Below are 23010 nucleotides of genomic sequence, written 5' to 3' on the forward strand. Positions count from 1 at the left end.
ACAGGTAATCATTAATCTTTTTTTGTTTTAAAGGGTCTAATAGGACCAGCAGGTGTGCCAGGGCCAGCAGGACCAAAAGGAGAGAGAGTGAGTGCATGTGTGTGTGTGTGTGTGTGTGTGTGTGTGTGTGTGTGTGTGTGTGTGTGTGTGTTTGTGTGCGTGTGTGTCTGTGTGTGTGTGTGTCTGTGTGTGTGTGTGTATGTGTTCCTATTTTTAGTCTGAAATAAGTTCATACCGTAGTTTATAACAACATAGATTTTGGATTTTGTCTCATTACACCAGGGTGAAAAAGGAGATGCAGGATTACCAGGACCAATTGGGCCTCAAGGCATCCCTGTAAGTTTGTATATTTATAGGTCCCTGAAAGTGGGCTGTTTATAAAGGTGGGGTGCATTTGGCCAGGATTCTGACAGTCTGAAAACATAATAATAAGCTGATACCAATACCAATGTTACTGATATTCAATGGAAGAAAATTAATTTTTCATGTAGTTAACTTACAGTCATTTTGTCCAGTAGTCACTAGTGTTAGATGACACTCTTGACTCAACTGAAGATAATACTGTACTGCTGAAAAAGTAAAAACATTTATGGTCACACTAAACTCTAACTCCTAGTGTAACAGAAGTGAAAATGCCACCCAAAAGAAAGAGCTATACTGCAGACTTCAAAGTGCAGGTAATAAAGTCTGCAGCTGAAACACAGTTTGGAGTGAGTGTCAGCATTCAGACAACCTGAGAGAGGAGGAGGAGACGCTGCCTCATCTCCCCCCACCCTGTTGTTGGTGTAGTTGTTTAACGCTACTTGACACAGATGAATGAATTTCATAATGCACTTCTGCTTGTTGTTATGTCTAGTCTATGTTCTTTATAGGCTAATTTAGACTATAGTTAGTATAAACAGAAATGTGACATATATGTTTGTTCACCCAGTTTAACTGTTGTCTTGCTATTGAATAGGCATTACCAGCATACATCAGTCCTATTTACATAGGTCATTAGGTCCCTACTCGCCTACTGGTTATCCCATATGTCTGCGGAGATTCTCAGGCATCCAGGTGAAGTTATCTAGAGGTTGAGTCATGGCAATGGGACTGAAAACTTTTCACTCCTCATCTGAGTGGCTTCATCAGTTCTGTGCTGGGCCATCCTCCTGTAAAGTGGTTGTTTGGTTTCTCAAATGTAGAGTTCTGAGCATTCTACTTTACACTGGACACCATATGCGACATTGGTTTATTTGAACTGGTGTCCAGTCTTTAGGGTGAACCAGTCTCTGCCTCAGTGTGTTGGTGAGTTTGAAGTGAACTGATCTTAAACTGTTGTTTCCCAAAAATTAGTTTAAGCCCCTCTGAAACACCAGCTACATAGAGAATGACCAGGTTTTTCCTCTGTGGATCTTGAGGCTCAACTGTCTCTTGTTTTTCTACCTGACGTGGATGTTACTTTGTTGAAAGCCCACTTAGGGTAGCCACAGTTTTTGAGGGCTGTCTTCAAGTGTGTGACCTCCATTCTCTTGGCCTCCCTGGAGGTAGGGATGTTTGCTCTGTGGCTTAAACTTCTAGTTTGTGTTGCAGTGGGTGATGGGAGTCAAAAAGAAGGCACCGGTCTGTGTGTGGGTTTCCTGTAGACTTCTGTTTCTAGGTTACCATCAGACCTGATGATGACCTCACACTCCAAAAAAGGACAATGTTGTATATGCCGTCCAGTGTAAGGAAGAATGCTCAGAATCCAAATAACCACTTAACAGGAGGATGGCCCAGCACAGGCGGAGCAGCTCCTCAGGACAACAGTCAGCTGTGCACCTCCATTTAAAGGAAACAGGACACTCTTTTGAAGACAGTGATGTACATATTTTGGACAGAGAAGATAGGTGGTTTGAGAGAGGAGTCAGAGAAGCTATATATGTTCAAGTAGAAAAACCCTCCCTTAACAGGGGTGGAAGGCTTAGATATAACTTGTCTTCAATCTACCATCCATGCATCCATTATCTATACCCGCTTATTCTGATTAAGGGTCACAGGGATCTGCTGGAACCTATCCCAGCACTCTTTTGGTAAAAGGCAAGGGTACACCCTGGACAGGCCATTCATTGTCAATCAAAATGCCTCAAATCCATCAGAGGTCTTTTAAGTACCGTCCAACATTCTGGGGCTCATATTTGTTTTCTCTTTCATTTCTATGGCCAGCACAAATAATAAGTTTACATGCAAAACTGCAGATTGATTAAAAAATCTGTCTAAATTGATGCACATTTTAGTTTAGAGGTTTAGTAGCTTGTGATTCAGTCCTGTTTTACTACTGCATAGAAATGAACAAACCACTAATAAAACCCTTATCCTGTGAGAAACATCCTTGCACACAATACAATAGTACCAATAGCTCACTATCTAATAAGTAAGCAATAATTAACCATTGTGAGTTAAAAATTATTTTTACCCCTTTCACATTACATATTAATGTACTGGGAACGTGTGCTTACACATATTGTAGGTGAAAAGCCTCAACATCTTCAGCTCTGCTACCTGCAGCTCTGCCTCTTGTCTTTTTCTCAGTGCCACTGTCTCTAAACCAGACAACATTGCTGGTCTCAACACTGTCTTGTACAACTTTCCTTTCATTCTTGCTGACACTCTTTTGTCACACATCACACCTGACACTTTCCTCCACCCGTTCCAACCTGCTTGCACACGTCTCTTCACTTCTTTTCCACACTCTCCGTTGTTCTGGACTGTTGACCCCAGGTACTTAAAATCCTCCACCTTCTTCACCTCTACTCCCTGTAACCTCACCGTTCTACTTGAGTCCCTCTCATTTACACACATGTACTCTGTTTTACTGTGACTCAGCTTCATTCCTCTCCTTTCCAGAGCAAACCTCCACCTCTCTAGATTTTCCTCCACCTGCTCCCTGCTGTCGCTGCAGATGACAATGTCATCTGCAAACATCATGGTCCATGGAGATTCCTGTCTAACCTCATCTGTCACCCCTACAGCACACCTCACCACTGTCTTACAGCTCTCATACATGTCCTGCACCACTCTAACATACTTCTCTGCCACTCCAGACGTCCTCATACAAAACCACAGCTCCTCTCTCAGCACCCTGTCATACGCTTTTTCAAAATCTACAAAGACACAATGCAGCTCCTTCTGCCCTTCTATTCAATTCAATTCAATTCAGTTTTATTTGTATAGCGCCAAATCACAATACAAATCATCTCAAGGCACTTTACAAAAACTAAAACTAAAAACCCAACAATTCCCTTATGAGCAAGCACTTGGCGACAGTGGAGAGGAAAAAACTCCCTTTAACGGAAGAAAAAAACCTCCAGCAGAACCGGGCTCAGTTTGGGCGGCCATCTGCCTCGACCGGTTGGGGTGAGTGGATAGAGCAGAGAGAAAAGAACAGCAACAATAAACAACAAATAGACACTGCAAGTTGGTGGGGCCAGTAACTGCACATCAGCGATAAACAGCTCCAGGACCAGGGACACCTGCAGAAGGTACAGAGAGAGAGAGAGAGAGAGAGAGAGAGAGGGAGGGAGAGAGCACAAACTAGGGGAGAGAGAGAGCACAAGGTTAGTAACATTCAATGGTGGAATATACATGAGGTGGGAGAGAAGGGGGGGGGTTAGGGTAGGGGAGCTCAGTGCACCGATGGTCCTCGGGCAGTCTAGGCCTATAGCAGCATAACTAACTAAGGGATGGTTCAGGGTTGCCTGAAGCCAGCCCTAACTATATGCTTTGTCAAAGAGGAAGGTTTTAAGTCTAGCCTTAAAAGTACAGAGAGTGTCTGCCTCCTGAACCCAGGCTGAGAGCTGGTTCCACAGGAGAGGAGCTTGATAGCTAAAGGCTCTGCCTCCCATTCTGCTTTTGAGAACTCTGGGAACCACAAGTAGGCCTGCACTCTGAGAGCGAAGTGGTCTATTGGGATAATATGGTACTATGAGGTCTTTAAGGTATGAAGGAGCTTGATTATGAAGGGATTTGTATGTGAGAAGAAGGATTTTAAATTCTATTCTATATTTTACAGGGAGCCAATGAAGAGAAGCCAATATAGGAGAAATATGATCTCTCTTGCTAGTTCCTGTCAGGACTCTGGCTGCGGCATTCTGGATTAATTGGAGGCTTTTTATTAAGATATTAGGACATCCAGATAGTAATGAGTTACAGTAATCTAGCCTTGAGGAAACAAATGCATGGACTAGTTTTTCTGCATCATTTTGAGACAGGATGTTCCTAATTTTGGAAATGTTGCGTAGGTGAAAGAATGCAGTTCTAGAAATTTGTTTTATGTGTGAGTTAAAGGACATGTCCTGGTCAAAAATAACTCCAAGGTTTTTTACAGTAGTGCTGGAGGCCAGGGCTATGCCATCTAGAGTAGCTATAATTTGAGAAAAGTTATTTCTGAGATTTTTTGGCCCAAATATAATGACTTCTGTTTTCTCCGAGTTTAAAAGTAAAAAGTTACTGGTCATCCAAGCCTTTATGTCAGTTAGACAGGCTTGAAGTCTGGTTAACTGGTTTGTGTTAACAGGTTTAATAGATAGATATAACTGAGTGTCATCCGCATAGCAGTGGTAATTAATAGAGTGCTTCCTAATGATATATCCTAAAGGAAGCATGTACAGGGTGAACAGAATCGGTCCTAGCACAGAACCTTGTGGAACTCCATAACTAACTTTTGTTCGTGTGGAAGGTTCATCATGGACATGAACAAACTGGAATCTGTCCGATAAATAGGATTGGAACCACTTTAACGCTGTTCCTCTGATACCAATCACATGCTCCAGTCTCTGTAATAAGATGTTGTGGTCAATGGTGTCGAATGCTGCACTAAGGTCTAGGAGGACAAGTATCGAAACAAGTCCATTATCTGAGGCTAAGAGAAGATCGTTGGTAACTTTCAACAGTGCTGTTTCTGTACTATGATGTGCTCTAAATCCTGATTGGAAATCTTCAAATAGTTCATTCCTGTGTAAGTGGTCTGATAGCTGCTTAGCAACAGCTTTTTCTAGGATTTTAGAAATAAATGGCAGGTTGGATATTGGTCTATAATTAGCCAAGACTCCTGGATCAAGACTGGGCTTTTTGAGTAAAGGTTTGATTACTGCAGTCTTAAAGGCCTGTGGTACGTAGCCTGATACTAGAGATAAATTTACCAAGTCCAATAAAGATGAGTTCATTAATGGCAGGGTGCCTTTAAGCAGTCTAGTCGGGATGGGGTCCAAGAGACACGTTGATGATTTCGATGAAGCAACTACTGATGTAAATTCAGAGAGATCTATAGGAGAGAAGCAGTCTAAACATAACTGAGGTCCTACAGATGATTCAAGAGCTACTGTAGTAAAAGATTCATTTATTGCAGGTATAGGAAGCATCTGCTGAATTTTATCTCTAATAGTTGTGATTTTATTTGTAAAGAAACTCATAAATTCATCACTGCTGAGAGCTAAGGGAACACTGGGCTCAACGGAGCTGTGACTTTTTGTCAGCCTGGCTACAGTGCTGAAAAGAAACCTGGGATTGTTCTTATTTTCCTCTATTAGTGATGAATAGTATGCAGTTCTGGCTTTACGGAGAGCTTTTTTATATGTTAGTAGACTGTTTTTCCAGGCTAGAAAAATTTCCTCTAAGTTTGTGGAACGCCACTTCCTTTCCAGCCTTCGTGATGCCTGCTTTAAGGTACGAACATGTAAATTATACCATGGGGCTAGTCTTCTCTGAATCACTAACTTCTTTTTCAGAGGGGCTACAGAATCAAGCGTTTCACGCAGTGAGGTTACAGCGCTGTCAACAACATGATCAATTTGGTAGGGAGTAGGATTAAGGCAGCTGCCCTCCACTATGTTTATACTTGGCATAGATGCAAATAAAGATGGAATCATTTTCTTAAATTTATTAACAGCGTTGTCGGATAAACATCTGCTGTAGTGGAATTTTCTTCCAGACGCTGCATGATCCATCATTTTAAATTCGAAAGTTATTAAAGAATGATCTGACAAAACAGGATTTGGGGGAAAAATTATTAGATGTTCAATTTCGATGCCATAGGTCAGAACAAGATCAAGGGTGTGATTAAAACAGTGGGTGGGTTTATTAACGTTTTGAATGAAACCAATTGAATCTAATATAGAATTAAATGCAATGCTGAGGCTGTTATTTTCAACATCTACATGAATGTTAAAATCTCCCACTATAATGACTTTATCTGATCTAAGCACTAAATCAGACAGGAAGTCAGGGAATTCAGTTAAAAACTCTGAGTAAGGAACAGGTGGACGGTACAAAATGACAAGTAGAACTGGTTTTTGTGTTTTCCAGTTTGGATGTGAGAGACTAAGAGTGAGGCTCTCAAATGAGTTATAATTGTTCTGAGGATGAAAGTTTAATAATAAGTTTGACTGGAAGATTGCAGCTACTCCTCCACCTCGACCTGTGCTTCGAGGAACATGATAATTTTTATGACTGAGGGGGGTTGATTCATTCAGACTGACATATTCATCCTGCTGTAACCAGGTTTCAGTAAGATAAACTAGGTCAATTTCTCTGTACTTCTCCATCAGTATTCTCAAAGCAAATATTGCATCTGTGGTTCTCTTTCTTGCCATGAAACCATAAAACCATACTGCTGCTCACAAATGCTCATTTCTGACCTCCACTACTGTTTCCCATAACTTCATTGTGTGACTCATCAGCTTTATTCTTCTGTAGTTTCCACAACTCTGCACGTCTCCCTTGTTCTTAAAGATGGGCACCAATACACTTCTCCTCCATTCCTTAGGCATCCTCTCACTCTCCAAGATCTTGTTATGTAGCCCAGTCAAAAACTCTACTGCCACCTCTCCTAAACACTTCCATACCTCCGCAGGTATGGAAGTGTTTAGGACCAGCTGCCTTTCCACTCTTCATCCTCTTCAACGCCTTCCTCACTTGATCCTTACTGATCTTTGCTACTTCCTGCTCCACAACAGTCACCTCTTCTACTCTGTGCTCTCTAACATTTTCCTCATTCATCAACTCTTCAAAGTATTCCTTCCATCTTTCCATCACACTTATGGCACCTGTCAACACAAGTTGGCCTAAGACAGCAAACAAGCATATTTTCTGAAGTGTATCATATATAAATTTTACCCACTAAATATGTACAGCTAGGCTCCAGCAGATTCCTCCTAATTAGGAGTAAGCGGGTATAGATAATTAATGAATATGCACATCTATGAATGGTTGTCATTTCTATTACAGGGTTTGGTAGGACCACAAGGCCTCAAAGGGAACCGGGTAAGATACTACCTCTACCTTGTTTTTTTCATTTATAAAGATAGCTGAACCAGGGACATGACTCTGACTAATGGACGCACATTAGACTTCATCTGTGCACATATTACAGGGGAAGCTAGCATTTGCAACCACATAATTTAATTAACTTATGAATTAAAGAGCTGAATATCAATAAATCAGATGTACTCTTTGAAATCACACATGAAAAGAAAAGCAGATGAGTTTGATAGTTTGCTTTGATTTTCTTAATGATTCTGAATAATTCACATTGAGATGTCCTTTGCTATTCTGAGGCTAATGTATTTCTTTAACAGTGACTTTATTTTAAATGCAAGGGTCATTGATGCACTTCATAAATGTTAATGGATCAAAATTCTGGATATGATTCCCAACATCTATGTTTGCATCAAGCAGTTCCAGTGTTTGTCTTTTATGGAACATAATGTTATAGGTGCAGTTTAGTCTTGAAATTGAGAGAAGATGGATATCAGTCTCATGTATGTGCATTAAAACAGCTACAATCAGTATTTGTACAACAGTGAAACAAAACAGCATGAGTAATCGGTGAGAGGTGTTGCTACAGTTAAGACTCACTGCCCTCCAAGTCTTATTTCCAGCAGTGGCAGGCAGCTGTTTTTAGTGAAAGAGCCCTGAGAAACCAACAGTACAGACAATGTGCCAAAGTTAGTAACTAGCTGGTGAGCACAGTGAAACATTTAGCTTCCACAGAACAAACTATTTTTCTCAAGAGGTGGTGAGACCAATCCACAGCTAAAATAAGATTGAATATTGGGTTTTCATTCACCAGACCGGACACCATTCCAAATTAGATCATCCGGTCAAAAACATATAGCATAAATAGCATATGAACAGTTACTGTTAAAAAGTCTAACGGCTGTGGGGGCAAAGGATCTCCTCAAACTCTTAGTTCTGCAGTGCAGTGAGATGAGCCTCCCACTGAAGCTACTGTTTATTCAGTATATCATGCAGGGGGTGTTTATTATTGTCCATTAGAGCAAGCAGCTTCCTCCACATCTGCTGCTCCACCATAGTTCTGAGAGGGTCCAGACCCCTGCCTAGCACAGAACTGGCCTTTTTTACCAGTTTGTCCAGTTGCTTACAGTTTCTGTCTGTAATGCCACTCCTCCAAACAGACAGCAGCATAACACAGTGTACTTGTCATGACAGTGTGGTAGAACATGTCACTGCAGATGCTGTACGAGAAGTCCCAAGAAGATGAGGTGGCTCTGCCGTTTTCTGTACACTGCATCCACATTGACAGATCACTCTAGTTTATTGTCTGCACAGTCTCTTTCTCCTGTCCATCAATGCAGGCTGACGGCATGGTGCTTTTGATCTCCTAAAATCCACCACCAGCCCCTTAGCCTTGGTGGTGTTCAGGAGAACATAGTTCTCTTTGCTCCAATCAATGAAGGCCTCCACCAGGTCCCTGTACTCCCCCTCCTGTCCGTGCACACATGCCATAACAGCTGTATCATCAGAATGTGGCAGAGCTCTGAGTTATACCTAAAGTCCGATGTGTAGACCGTGAACAGAAAAGAAGCAAGAACAGTCCATAGTGCTACATTCCAGTGTCCCAGAAACAGAAACATCTCCCCAGCCTGACATGCTGCAGTCTGGATGTCAATTAGTCCATAATCCCCCATACATAGAAGCTTGTCTTTCAGTATGGGAGGCCGTATAGTGCTGAAAGCACTGGAGAAGTCAAAAAACATAATCCTCACATATAAACTAGGCACATCCAGCAGCCCTGTTTTGGGCACTGGTATGAAACAGGAAGACTTCCACAGTGCCAGGACTTTTTCCACTTGAAGGCTCATATTAAAGAATCTCTGAAGCGGGAGAGCAGGTTGTCCTGCACAGTCCTTTAGAAGTCTTGGACATACTCCATCTGATCCTGTTGCCTTCCCTGGCCAGTCTCCTGAGCTCTTCCATTGTTAGAGACAGGAGGAGCTGTTATATTTATATTTTCTTGTACTCTACCTTAGCTTGCCTCTTTTTGAGCTCATGTTGTGCGCTCCTCACCTTCTCCTTATCCCCGTCCTGAAATGCCATCTTCTTCTGGTTCAGGAGGTCTTTAATGTCACTTGGTGATCCATGGTTTATTGTTAGGATAGCACCGTACTGTCCTAACTGGGAGTACTGTGTCTCTACAGAAATTAATGTACTCCATCAGTGCATCACAGTTAGTGTACTCAAAGCAGTCTCTCAATGAATCCCTTGCCTCTTGTGACCATTTACTGAAAGACCTGGTGGTAACAGGAAGCTTCTGCACACAGGGTTTGTATGTGGGCTGAAGATAGACCATGCTGTGATCAGATCTACCCAGTGGTTGAAGAGGTACAGCCCTGTAGGCTTCTTTGACGTTAGCATAGAACAGATCTAATGTCCTTTCTCCACGTGTTGGACAGTCCACATACTGTACAAAGTCAGTCAGGCAGGAGGACAGAGAGACGTGATTGAAATCCCCTGTAATTGCAATGAATGCATCAGGGTGCTGGATCTGTATCCTAGCAACGGCATCATGGATGACGTTACATGCCATTGCAGGCGCTGCCTTCGGTGGAATGTAAACAACAATGGCGACTATGTATATAAACTCCCTTGGGGCATAGTATGGGCAGAGACCAGTTCAATGTCCGGACAGCAGACCATGTCACAGTCACATTTCAGGGGGTTAACCCATTTCGGGGAAAAAAATAGGATAACTCCCCCACCTTTCGTCCTTCCACTGATTGTCCACTGTGTCCAATTTTTTTTTAATTTTAGATATCCATAATGGCATTTCTCCTAGAAAGAGTACCACAGATGCTATATTTGCTTTGAGAATGCTGATGGAGAAGTACAGAGAAGGACAGAAGGAGCTGCATTGTGTCTTTGTAAATTTGAAAAAAGCGTATGACAGGGTGCTGAGAGAGGAGCTGTGGTTTTGTATGAGGAAGTCAGTAAAACAGAGTACATGTGTGTAAATGAGAGGGACTCAAGTAGAACGGTGAGGTTACAGGGAGTAGAGGTGAAGAAGGTGGAGGATTTTAAGTACCTAGGGTCAACAGTCCAGAGCAACAGAGAGTGTGGAAAAGAAGTGAAGAGACGTGTGCAAGCAGGTTGGAACAGGTGGAGGAAAGTGTCAGGTGTGATGTGTGACAAAAGAGTGTCAGCAAGAATGAAAGGAAAGTTGTACAAGACAGTGGTGAGACCAGCAATGTTGTATGGTTTAGAGACAGTGGCACTGAGAAAAAGAGCTGCAGGTAGCAGAGCTGAAGATGTTAAGGTTCTCTCTGGGAGTGACAAGGATGGATAGGATCAGGAATGAGTACATCAGAGGGACAGCTCATGTTAGATGTTTTGGAGAAAAAGCCAGAGAAGCCAGATTGAGATGGTTTGGACATGTTCAGAGGAGGGACAGTGAATACATTGGTAAAAGGATGCTGAGGTTAGAGCTGCCAGGAAGGAGGCCTAGAGGAAGACCAAAGAGGGAGGTTCTTGGATGTAGTGAAGGAGGACATGAGGATAGTTGGTGTGGGTGTGAAGGATACAGAGGATAGGGTTAAATGGAGGCAGATGATTCGCTGTGGCAACCCCTGAAGGGAGCAGCCAAAAGGAGAAGAAGAAGATTTCTCCTAGTCATATTTGCATTTTCACTACTCAGAATGGTAATTAAAGAAATCCACAATAACATTCTGTATTTAAACTGTATTTGATTATTTTTGCAGCATAGTAGCCAGAATGAGGTGAGGCATGAGCTGTGCTGTTCGTTCCTTAATGTTAACTATATCCGGAATTATTAACCCCATTCCTTAGCCCGCGCCTCAGAGCCCTCCCCTCAGAGCCAAAAAAGTGACATAAAAAATACAAAACTGAAAAAAACTTTGCCACTGAAAAACAAAGACATCAACTGAAAATGTTGGTTATGTATTGTAACCTCAGATTCTGTAAATTGGGAGCAGCCCTCTGGGCTATCGCTATGGGTCAAAGCATTAGTGGGTCAAAGTGGCCATGACCTGGCAGCACCCAGGACAGCATGTCAAAAAGGGTAATGTGCAACATATCAGAAATAAAAAACAAATAAAGGAATATGAGAAGACTGATGGGCAGATGACCTCAGAAGTTCCATGGAGGAGAGCCGCCGGACAAGACACTCCCAGAATGAGCAAATGCAAAACCAGAATGAAGCCTCATTGTGGTGCCAGAGAGTGCTCAGACAAGCACTGGCCGCACACTCCCCTCATAAGATGTGAGTGGATGACTGAACACTAACCTATTGACAAACCACTTGTGACAGGAGGAAATAGCTGTACCATAGCTATTAATGGTAATAAAAATCTAATTCTTCTCCAGGAAGAACAGAGACGAGAAAGCTGCCACTCTCCCTAGCAAACTAGCAACAGTGGGCGTGATGAGGCCATTTGGTTTAGATAGAGGTGGCCCACTCTAGGTGGGCATGCACAATTTTCTCTTCAGCGCATAGTGTGAAGGGGATAAGACCCATAGCGATAGCCCAGAAGGCTGTGGGACAGTGGGAGGATTGTCACTGAAAAAACAACTGTGGCACTGAAAAAATCTTAAATCAACAAAAACTGAGAATATTTTTTTATATTATTTTCAGTATTGCATTTTTTCAATGCCAAAGTTTCTTTTTTCAGCACAAATACTTCATAATATTTTATTTTTGCAGTTCCTATTTTGTTTTCATTGCCAAGTGTTATTTTTCAGTGCCAAAGTTTAACTGTCATGGCTCTGGCTCCATATTCTTTATGCTAAGCTTTGTACAAAAAATGACATTGATATCCATCTTCTTACTGTTGGAAAAATGCAAATAAACATATTTCCCAAACTATTATACTATTCCTTTAATTTGGTGTTTTGTATCAAAATAACCCTGCCAAGTGATGTTTGGCTGTTTTCCCTAAATCTCACGCAATGAAAGTAACTTTTACTCTTGAACACCTAATACTGAGTAAAACCTAAATTTCATCTTTAGGTTGCAGTGTATCAGAGAATATGTGTGTAAAGTCCACCATACCCTTCCTCTAAGAGAATGTTTCTGTTTCTTTCCCATTAACCTATGACTATTTTAATATTTCCATTCCCATCAAGTCTTCACCTTTCATACGCTTCAACACATTCAACTGGGTTTTAGTAAAAAAAAACAAAAAACAATAATGTATATACATATTTATATAATAATATACTTAATTCATAAGAATATACTTTTGACATGTACAGTTGAAGGTGTTGAAGACAAAGCTAAAAATAGTGTTGGTGTTTTTACTCTTTGTCCTGTGTTCCTTTGTTTCCGCAGGTCTTCCTATCCCCTTTTCCTTCCCTCCACCTTGCTCTGTGGCCCGTGGCTCTTTTTATTGCCGGGTTGCCCTCTCTCCCTCTTACAACCCTTGGCCTCCTGCTCCTTCTCCTGCATTTTAATGTAGTCCTGAGTTAATCTTTTCACGTCTTACACCTCATATTCTATTTACTCCTCCTACCCCTACTTAACAGTACCTCTTTCTAGCAGGCCTTTGTGCCATCCCTCCAACCCCTTATTCTCTGTTTACTACCCCAAATTGGCAAGCATTGTTCTCCCATTACTGTTAAAATAAATGCTTTATGTCGATGCTAGCACACACTGAAACACTGTATGTATCATTTGAAGACAGTTTGTTTGCATTATGTGTAATTCCACACATTGATCAGACAGAACCTTCCAAATTGTAAACAGTGAATTTATAATAGGTGTGGATAATTCTTTTGCCATGATGATGATGATGATGTCATGATTTGCAAACTGCTGCTGCTGATGTAAGTGGCCTTTAGAATTAAACTAAATGGCATAACAATTCTGTTAAAGACTAAAAGGCTGCATAGAGATACATCATGTTATGTCCAGTGACTGCATGAGCCCATCTCAGTTTCTTTCCTATCGTGAAATGTGAGCATCTGCCACTAGGCAACACTCACAGCCCAACTTTGCATTTCAGCAATTTGGGACAAAAGCTTTGAACCTGATGAAAGTCTAAAATATGAGATTCCAGTTCTACAGGTGATTCTAAGACAGCACTGGGAGAACATTGCAGTAAGACAGCACAATACTCTTCTTATTATATATAATGTATTCACTTTTTTATCTGATCCCTTACAACCTTTGATTTTGGTGAGCAGGTTTTCTGTTAATACAAGAAATTACTTAGTTTTACCCCATTAACTGCATACAGTAGAAAAATCTTACCAAGTATTAAAAACTTAGGTTTGTTTTTGCAACCTGTTTTGCATTGCACTTCAATAATATTGTTGGACTTAGGATGGATAGTTTAATGAAAATGGTAAAAAGTACTTAGAATATCGAAGTTATGGAATCATCATCCTTGTGATTAACCAATAATGTCTTGTTTAAGATTAGCAAAAGTCTGTGGTCATTTTTAAAGAAAGCAATGCTGAGTTTTTATAGGAACTGGGAAAATGAACAGCAGTCCCTTTTCAAGAGCCAACACACAGACGAGCCCTCAACACTGAGTATTTTAAATGTCTTACCACAGTGCTCAGTGGGATTGGGCTTTTAAAGTTAATATGCGTGCATTCCTGAAGCTGAGACGTTTTCTAAATAAGGCAGCCTTTCTTATGCTATTTGTATTGGGGACTATTGTATTGGGGATTTTTATGTGTAATGTTTTGTTCAGTGGTTAGCAGTGTTGCCTCACAGCAAGAAGGGCCTAGGTTCACAACCCATCAGGGGCCTTTCTGTGTGGAGTTTGCATGTTCTCCCTGTGCTTGCGTGGGTTTTCTCCAGGTACTCTGGTTTCCTCCCACAGTCCAAAAACATGTATGTCAGGTTGATTGGTGACTCTAAATTGCCCATAGGAGTGAGTGTGAGTGTGTGAGGTTGTTTGTCTCTATGTGGCCCTGTGATGGACTGGTGACCTGTCCAGGTTGTACGACCTGTCCAGGTTGTACCCCAGGTTGCCTTTCACCCAAAGAGAGCTGGGATAGGCTCCAGCAGATCCCCGTGACCCTGGTTAGGAATAAGTGGGTATAGATATGATGGATGGATGGATGGATGGATGGATGGATGGATGGATGGATGGATGGATGGATGGATGGATGGATGGATGGATAGGTGTTTTGTTCAGAACATTACATTCTACGTGATTACTCACTCACAAGTGTTTCAAAAATAATTTCTAAACAGTCCTTGGTAAGATACTTAAATGAAACCTGCTCACCAGCTGCACTGGCTTTAATCTCTCTCCCTTAACTCATTCTACTTACAGTCTTTTTCCACTAAATTTGCTTTAAAAAAATCTGTTTTTTGAAAATAGCAAAAGCCACACCAGGCACTTCATGTTTTAAAATAACCCTTTAATGTACCATATATCAACCATATAAATTACGTATGTGTAAAAGCACTTGACAGGAGAAGTCCTACAAAAAAATAAAGATTTTCTTCATGTGTGGCTTAGTGGCGAGGACTAAAGTTTGTCTTTTTTAATACGCTATTGTTTGCAGGGAGAGAGGGGCAAGAAAGGCAACAGGGGGGCCAAAGGGGATAAGGGAGACCAAGGAGCACCTGGATTAGATGCCCCCTGTCCGTTGGTATGTCTGCAGTCCATTGTGTTGCCAAGAGCCAAAGGGAAGGAATACTAATAAAATAAAACAGAATCCCATTGAGCTTCAGTTTTTAAAAAAAAAAAAAAAAAAAGAAATTGAATTCAGTAGTCATCTTCCTTTTGGCTCTGGTATTGCATAGCTCTAATTAAATTCAGGGAGGGTGTGGCCCAGTTGTCCACTGCAGTCTGGCAGAGATATATGAAGATATGGGATTGGATTGAATTTGACATCTCTGATCTATTGAAAACTTTACTTAAAGCAAAGGAAATTTTGAAATATGTAATTTTGAAAATATATTTCTCAGTTGACTGGACAGACAGACACACCACATCCCTTCCTGAAGAACTTCTTTTTTTCAGGAGTGAGACTGACAGGAACCAGACAACCTCTGCAGATGAGCAGCAACAAATACCAAAACATGTCTCAGTATTTGTTCCTGCAGCCATAGCTCTGCCACCCATGAGGCACTGTGAACTGTGTACAGAGAAGAAAAAAAGTTACATTTCAAAAGAAATGCATAACCAAATCTTAACCCGGCTCACCCATCAATCCATTTTTCAGTCATTTATCTGAGTCTGGGTCACAGTAGCAGCAGGTTAAGTAAGATAGCCCTCAAAAATCCTGATGTATGTACCACCTGCTGTCAAAAACTAATCTGAGACCCAACACTTTTCCTCTTAGGATTAAGGTCAATAGCAAAACTCTACATCAAACCTATTTTTATAGCAAATTAACCACTAATTTATTAATTAAACAATTCTACACAGCTTTACAAACCTTTAAAACTCATGTCAATGAGCCCAGTTCCTGTCAGTCCCAGGTTGCCTGCTTATTAAGGAAACCTGCATACAGTCACCCAGTGGACAGAAGTGGAGACTTTCCTGTCATCAAGCAGTGGTGGTCAAACATTCCTCTGCTGCACATGAGCTACAAAACCTTTTTTAAACAGTTGATTTCACAAACAGGGATTCCGAGGCTTTAAAGGGGAGAAAGGTGAACCGGGCTTGCCAGGCCTGGACGGGCTGGATGCCCCTTGCCCTGTGGTATGGTGCTCTATGCTTCAATTTTCTTAGCATGTCTTTAGCTATCTATAACATATGTCTATGAGCACTGAAATTATATAATTCCACTATGGCTAGATGAAAACATGCACATTTGCATGTAAGTTGAAATCTACTTACTGTCATTGACTCTTTTTAAACTTCCATAGAACTAATATGAGCAATTTCCCTCTGTAAACTCTTTCTGTCTTTCCTTCACAACTACACATGTAGATGTTAGCTTCAGATGCAGGTCTGTGATTATGACTAATATTGCCAATTACATAACAATTTTGCATTTAATGCCTTTAAATTGTTAAGTAGTAGAGCTTTTCTTCATAATCCTGTTTCTCTTGCATGGAGCACCAATTTATTCTATCTTCAAGGCAACTTTGCACCACAGGGAATGGAAGCAGGACGTAGATGAATAAAGGCAGAGTCCTGATATTAGAAATTACTTTTTTTACTTTTTATTTTATAGAGTTCCTGTGTTGACTTTTAGCTTCACAAATTTTATCTTTTTACTACCATTGTCATGTTTTCTGCTTTTTTTGCTGCTGTTTTTTGACATGACTCAAAATGTTGTGCAAACAGATGTGTCATAAAATCACAGGGAGGGCAGCTAGAAAGAGTTGTTCACAGGCTTTTGGCAGTATCAGTGAGTCACTGTGTCAGTGAGTCATGTCATTATCTGAAAACTCACCCAGATTAGTCCAACATGCATACAGTCAATTCTCATGATGCCTACAAATTCATGTCTAGAGTTGAAATTGTGAGATGCAGTCTCGCTTTGCTTTAAATGCAACCCTGTCTCCTAGAAAGTACATCTACTAGTATCTATTACTAATTTGTCTCACCTGATTATTGTGGTGACAAACTGCTGGATTATTTTCTAAGGCAATAGTTTTTTATGAACTGCACCAGAGTCATGGAGAGGCTGTCAGGGAGGATAGTAATGTTACAAAGTGCACCACTATGACATCAAAGCCCAATGTCATAAAACTGGTTACTATTGCTATAATCACTGCAACTGGAAATTGAGCTGCAAGATTGGATATTTTATTGGAACAACTGTAAAATGGTTTTCTGATAATACTAACATTTTTGTCACTTGCTAAATATAATAACACCTCATAAATTAGAAACATAATCCATTTAGTAATCTTTCTATATGTATTTGCAGTTTGTTATAGAGAATTGTAATTTCTAGGAGACAGAACTGCTAGGTAGTTAAATTTGGTGTTGGAAGTCTATCATGGTTCAGAAATCTGATAATAGACAAGGAGAGGAAAGGTTGCATTTTATTTTGGCAATGATAAATAAAACAAAATAAAACGCAACCTTACCTGTGAAGACACATTATGTAAATTTAAGCATGAAACCTCTGCATAATGTCTGAAATAAATGACATCATATTTGAAAATAATACACACCTCTTATTATATTTATACTCAAGACTATAAACTCTTAGTTTAAGAGGTTTGGGGGGATCTGCTGATTTTGAAAGTAAATTGATTTAAAATTATGCTTGAGTTACATGTTTTCTACAAATTGTAATTTTTAAAGACTATAACAAAAAATGTTAGACAAGACAAATAATCATTGTCAACTAGAACTAAGATTACTTTTTTCAACAGCAAATAAAACTAAATGATAATGTCCATCCATCCATCCATCCATCTTCTTCCGCTTATCCGGGGCCGGGTCGCGGGGGCAGTAGCCTAATCAGGAATACCCAGACTTCCTTCTCCCTGGACACTTCCTCCAGCTCTTCCAGGGGGACACCGAGGCGTTCCCAGGCCAGCCAGGAAACATAGTCCCTCCAGCATGTCCTGGGTCTTCCCCGGGGCCTCCTCCCAGTGGGACATGCCCGGAACACCTCCCCAGGGAGGCGCCCAGGAGGCATCTGAAACAGATGCCCAAGCCACCTCAACTGACTCCTCTCGATGTGGAGGAGCAGCGGCTCTATTCCGAGCTCCTCCCGGGTGACCGAGCTCTTCACCCTATCTCTAAGGGAGCGCCCAGCCACCCTGCGGAGGAAGCTCATTTCAGCTGCTTGTATCCGCGATCTTGTCCTTTCAGTCATGACAGATCCCATCCACCCCCGGTGCTTTGCCACTGAGGAGCTGCCGAACTACCTCAGTGACTTCGGCTTGGGTGATGGATGGATCAGCCTCCGAATCCCCAGCCCCTGCTTCCCTTATGGAAGACGTGTTGACGGGACTGAGGAGATCCTTGAAGTATTCCTTCCACCATCCGACAATATCCCCAGTCGAGGTCAGCAGCTGTAAACAGTATTGGTAGAGCACTGTTTCCCCCTCCTAAGGCGCCGGACGGCTTGCCCGAATCTCTTCGGTGCCGACAGGTAGTCCTTCTCCATGGCCTCACCGAACTCCTCCCATACCAGAGTTTTTGCCGCCGTCACCGCCTGGGCTGCAGCACGCTTGGCCCGGCGGTACCCGTCAGCTGCTTCGGGAGTCCCACAAGCCAACCAAGCTTGGTAGGACTCCTTCCTCAGCTTGACGGCATCCCTTATCTCCGGTGTCCACCACCGGGTTCGGGGATTGCGGCCACGACAGGCACCCGAAACCTTACGGCCACAGCTCCTATCTGCCACGTCGACAATGGAAGTGGAAAACATGGTCCATTCGAACTCAATGTCCCCAGCCTCCTCCGGGATCTGGTAAGAGCTCTCCCGGAAGGCCCCTCTGACAGCGGGTTCAGCCAAACATTCCCAACAGACTCTGACAGTACGTTTGGGCCTGCCGAGTCTGTCCCGCTTCCTCCTCCGCCAGATCCAACTCACCACCAGGTGGTGATCAGTTGACAGCTCTGCCCCTCTCTTCACCCGAGTGTCCAAGACATATGGCCAAAAGTCAGACGACACGACTACAAACTTGATCATCGACCTCCGGCCTAGGGTCTCCTGGTGCCATGTGCACTGATGGACACCCTTATGCTTGAACATGGTGTTCGTTATGGACAAACTGTGACTAGCACAGAAGTCCAGCAACAGAACACCACTCGGGTTTGTATCGGGGAGGCCGTTCCTCCCAATCATGCCCCTCCAGGTTTCACTGTCACTGCCCACATGAGCATTGAAGTCCAGACACTCCAAAAAGGCCGGGTACTCTGCACTGTTGTTCGGCCTAACAGCGAGAGACCTATCCCCCACGTTGCTCTTTCGGGCTTTGCCCGGCTGGGCCCCATGGGGGGAGACCCAGCCACCAGTCACTCGCCAACGGGCCCCAACCCCAGGCCTGGCTCCAGGGTGGGGCCCCAGCTTCGCCATGCCGAGCGACGTCACGGCCCTCGATTTTCGCTTCATAAGAGGTCAATGAACCGCTCTTAGTCTGACAATTCATCTAATTGTTGTTTTAATGCATTATTCAACTAATTTAATGGCTCTCTGCATATCACACTGTCACCTAGCTCTTGATTATCTGCTCCCCATCTCCTGTTCAGATGTTGAACTAGCACAAACATTGTCACTGTTATCTGATGTTACCTTTGGCAAAAGAGTCTCCAACCCCTAAATGTCCAGTAATATATACACTTTCTCTGTATTCATAATCATAGCCACAACCCTTATTCTAGATAAGATGAATATGGCCTGTTTACTACCCCAAAATACAGACGGGAAATATGATTTGAGTTGAAATTTTTTGATTTAGGCAGCGACCTACAATGCATATTCATAAATAAATGACTTACTTTCAGAATCTTGGCTAGACTATGAAATCGTATACTGCTTTTCATATGTGTTGTTGCTTCACAGTTGAATTATAATATTGGTAATCTCTATATTGTACAGTATTTTTAATTTTATGTTTGCTTTATTTTTCCAGGGGGATGATGGCTTACCTGTGCCAGGATGTTGGAATAAAGTAAGTTGGAGAGTGTGGCACGTGGCACTGTCTTGTTTGGTTGTTCATCACTGTAACAGCTACACAGCTATGTGGAGCCTTCACCATGTTTGAACTACCATCTGATATCTTGCTTTTTGCTTTTTCCTTGCAGTGACGATAACTTTGGAATGACGTGTGATTGTACATAGGATATTTATTTTTTTACTTCTTTCCATACTCTGTTATATGTGGACAAAAAATGAAAAATGCTATAAAGGTGTTGCAAACGTTTTGTACAGATTATTTTAATACATACAGTAGTGTTTATGTATTGGATTTTTATATCAATGCATTATTTTTAATTGATTGGATAAGTAAAAACTATATGTGTCTACATATGCATGATATTTGTGCATAATGAGAAGTGGATAATGCTTATTAACTTATTGCATTATATTATTTGATGTTGTAATAGACCATGCTGCACTAAATTGTGGGGCTGGAAAGATTGTGTGTTAATGATTGGAAAGTCTTAATTGAACTCTCCTCTTTGTGAAGTGTTAAAAAGCATGCATGTACAAGCACTACATACACAGTAGTTTCAGCTTCACAAAATGTCCAAAGAATTGCATTTTTAGGCTGAACTTGAAAATTTTGGTCCTGTGCTTATATTGTACAGATATATAAGCAAACTTAAAATATAAGTAATTGGAAATGTTGGCCCATAAGTCCATCCAAGCATTTTGGTCCAGTAAATAGTGAGCAGTTTATTGTTAATGTGTCTGACCTCAACACTGGAGGGTGTCAACCAAGATCTCTTAACCATTTTGAAGCTTTACAGGTTATGGCATAAAAAATCCTGAAAACTAATGTTATACAGCAGGAGAGCAACAGTGTTAGCTTCTTGCTTCTTAGACCTTCTGGTTTCAGTTCATTGTAAATAGTTTTAAATAGTTCCCCAAATTTTAAGGGGAATCACTCTCTGCTTTATGACTGTCAGGCTCTGTGTATTAACTGTAGTGCTTGTAGATTGGTTAATGGTCTTCTAATCCGCAGCACAGTATGCAGCCCATTTTGTTGGATGGAATTATTGCTGCTCTCCCCTAAGGCATGCTGCTGCAATCATCACATTGCCTCATCCATATATGAAGAAAGCTGATCTTTTGTACATCAAGAACCACTGAACATCCAAATGCTTTTTTTGTTGTGCTCATTAAGCTAACCTCCTTAACTTTACCAAACGACTCAGTGAAGAAAAGGATGGACTGAATGGAGTGAAGCTTGATCCATAATATGCTGCTGCTTTTTTTGCTGCTTTGCTTGGCCTGGATTTGATGTTGCCATGACAGATTGTTACTGGACCCAGTAATAAAATATTCATCATGTCCTGTTGCTGCACTGTACCTCACATTAACTCATTCCTTAGTCACCAATTGACCTTAAATTGCTGCCATATTGATTATAACTACCCAAGTAGGCTCTGAAATATTAAAAATGCTGATTTTGTTCAATGACAATCATAATTAAATATACATTTCTGACTAACTGGGTTTGTTCTCAAAAATGTTTTAGGCCTACTTGCTTATGGAGGCAAGAGAATGTCGAGCACACTCAACAACTAATTTTTAAAAGTGATGAATTTGAACCTGTGTTGTCTCAAACAAAACCCAGATGCTGTCCTGTAGCCTGTAGACTAAATGTCACTAAACATCACTGTAATTTGAATATACTAAGAACTGGTCTATCTGGGGTTGAAGTACAGCTCTACCCCTCTGAAGGTTAAAGCCTATAACTGTGTATTATTACAACACTATTCTCAGATCTGCCATTGTTCACTTTGGTATCCCAAAAAGATACTGTATTACATATGTAACAGACCTTTTTTGCAACAGACATTTTGACATGTACTAGTTGGTAAGGTATGTTTCATATGTCACTGATAACTTTAATGATGTCTCAATACTGTTGGACAGTCCCAACCAGCAAACGAGTGAGAAGGCAAGCACAATACGTGGAACCTGAAACTGAAGTGACTACTGTAAATGGAAGTCAGCCATTAAAACTTGCCTATAAATTGTAAAATATGCAATGTTTTGAATGTATTTCTAAATTCTGTTGTCACCAACTAGTGAAGTGGACAATGAGAAACCTGAAAACTATGACCAAATTCCTAACTTAAGTTTCTCATAGATACAGGAACATGCTGCTGCACATCATTCTCCAAAACATGTCTTGTATATTTAACATACAGCTGTGATTTAAACTATTGCAACTCTCAGTGACAGATGGACTAATGGATTCTGAAATTGATTTTTAATGGCAAATAAATAAGAACAGTTCAAAAGAGGAGAACCAGCAATAATTTGATGGAATAGAGTTCAGACGGAACTGCTTTTACCTTAGTTTATTTTTGCTGGATGATGTCTGAAGTGCTGTCTCCAGTTAATGCTAACCCTCCTGGGTTTAAAGTTTGCTTAGTGTGTGCCTCACAGCATGCAATGAATGAAAATGTTTTGGTTGAGCTTGTAAACACATTGCTTTTTTTAAAGCCAAAAAATACACATATACACCAATGTCATGATGTCCAGTGCAACCCAAAGTCCTACTTTTGTCTTGGATGGCACAGGGGTTTTTCCAGGGGAATCTAATAATTGAATGTGAAAATTTGGAACTTAAGAATATGCTTTTGACTTGAGTAAGCTGATCTGTCTTGTGCCTAACAAGCTGATAGCATCATAGGCTATGGCAAAGCCATTTAAAGAAGCAAGAACTTGAAAACGTGTCTTGAAGATAATTAGGTGCAGATGGATCCTGTTGGATGCATTCTTTTCTTCCAAAAAATCTGACATACTGAAATTAAAGGGAAGAGCTTTTAGACTTAACAATTTGCACTGATGTCTAATAATGCTGTAATTGGATTGTTTTAATCAAAATAGTTCAGTGACACAATATAACTACAGTATGACATGTTTGAGTTCCAACAACCAAACTTTACCCTGACTATGGAACCAGTTTTTCAGGATGAACAGTTGTAAACCATCAATGCATCCACATAACAGACATTTATAAATATTCTTTTTGGGCCTCATAAACCTCTGCAATGGGCAGCATGGTGGATGAGTGGTTAGCACTGTTGCCTCACAGCAAGAAGGTCGTGGGTTCGCATCCCGGCCTTTCTGTGTGGAGTTTGCATGTTCTCCCTGTGCTTGTGTGGGTTTACCCCG

General features: G+C 41.3%; 1 protein-coding gene across 22 annotated transcripts in view; it reads left to right on the plus strand.

Moving 5' to 3' along the window:
* Positions 1 to 23010, plus strand: part of col13a1 (collagen, type XIII, alpha 1) — a 126418-nt gene that overhangs the window by 98821 nt on the left and 4587 nt on the right. For 16 of the 22 annotated variants that reach the window (XM_026308685.1, XM_026308697.1, XM_026308703.1 and 13 more), the window contains 5 exons: positions 34 to 87; positions 283 to 336; positions 7243 to 7278; positions 14797 to 14883; positions 19787 to 19825. In XM_026308685.1, the coding sequence (XP_026164470.1) occupies positions 34 to 87; positions 283 to 336; positions 7243 to 7278; positions 14797 to 14883; positions 19787 to 19825 (270 nt within the window). Of the gene's footprint in view, positions 1 to 33; positions 88 to 282; positions 337 to 7242; positions 7279 to 14796; positions 14884 to 15863; positions 15942 to 19786; positions 19826 to 19958; positions 21332 to 23010 lie in introns of those variants that run through there. The other 6 variants (XM_026308694.1, XM_026308700.1, XM_026308688.1 and 3 more) reach the window with 6 other exon arrangements.

This window comes from Mastacembelus armatus, chromosome 15 (assembly GCF_900324485.2).
Source record: "Mastacembelus armatus chromosome 15, fMasArm1.2, whole genome shotgun sequence".
NCBI classification, from domain to species: domain Eukaryota; kingdom Metazoa; phylum Chordata; class Actinopteri; order Synbranchiformes; family Mastacembelidae; genus Mastacembelus; species Mastacembelus armatus.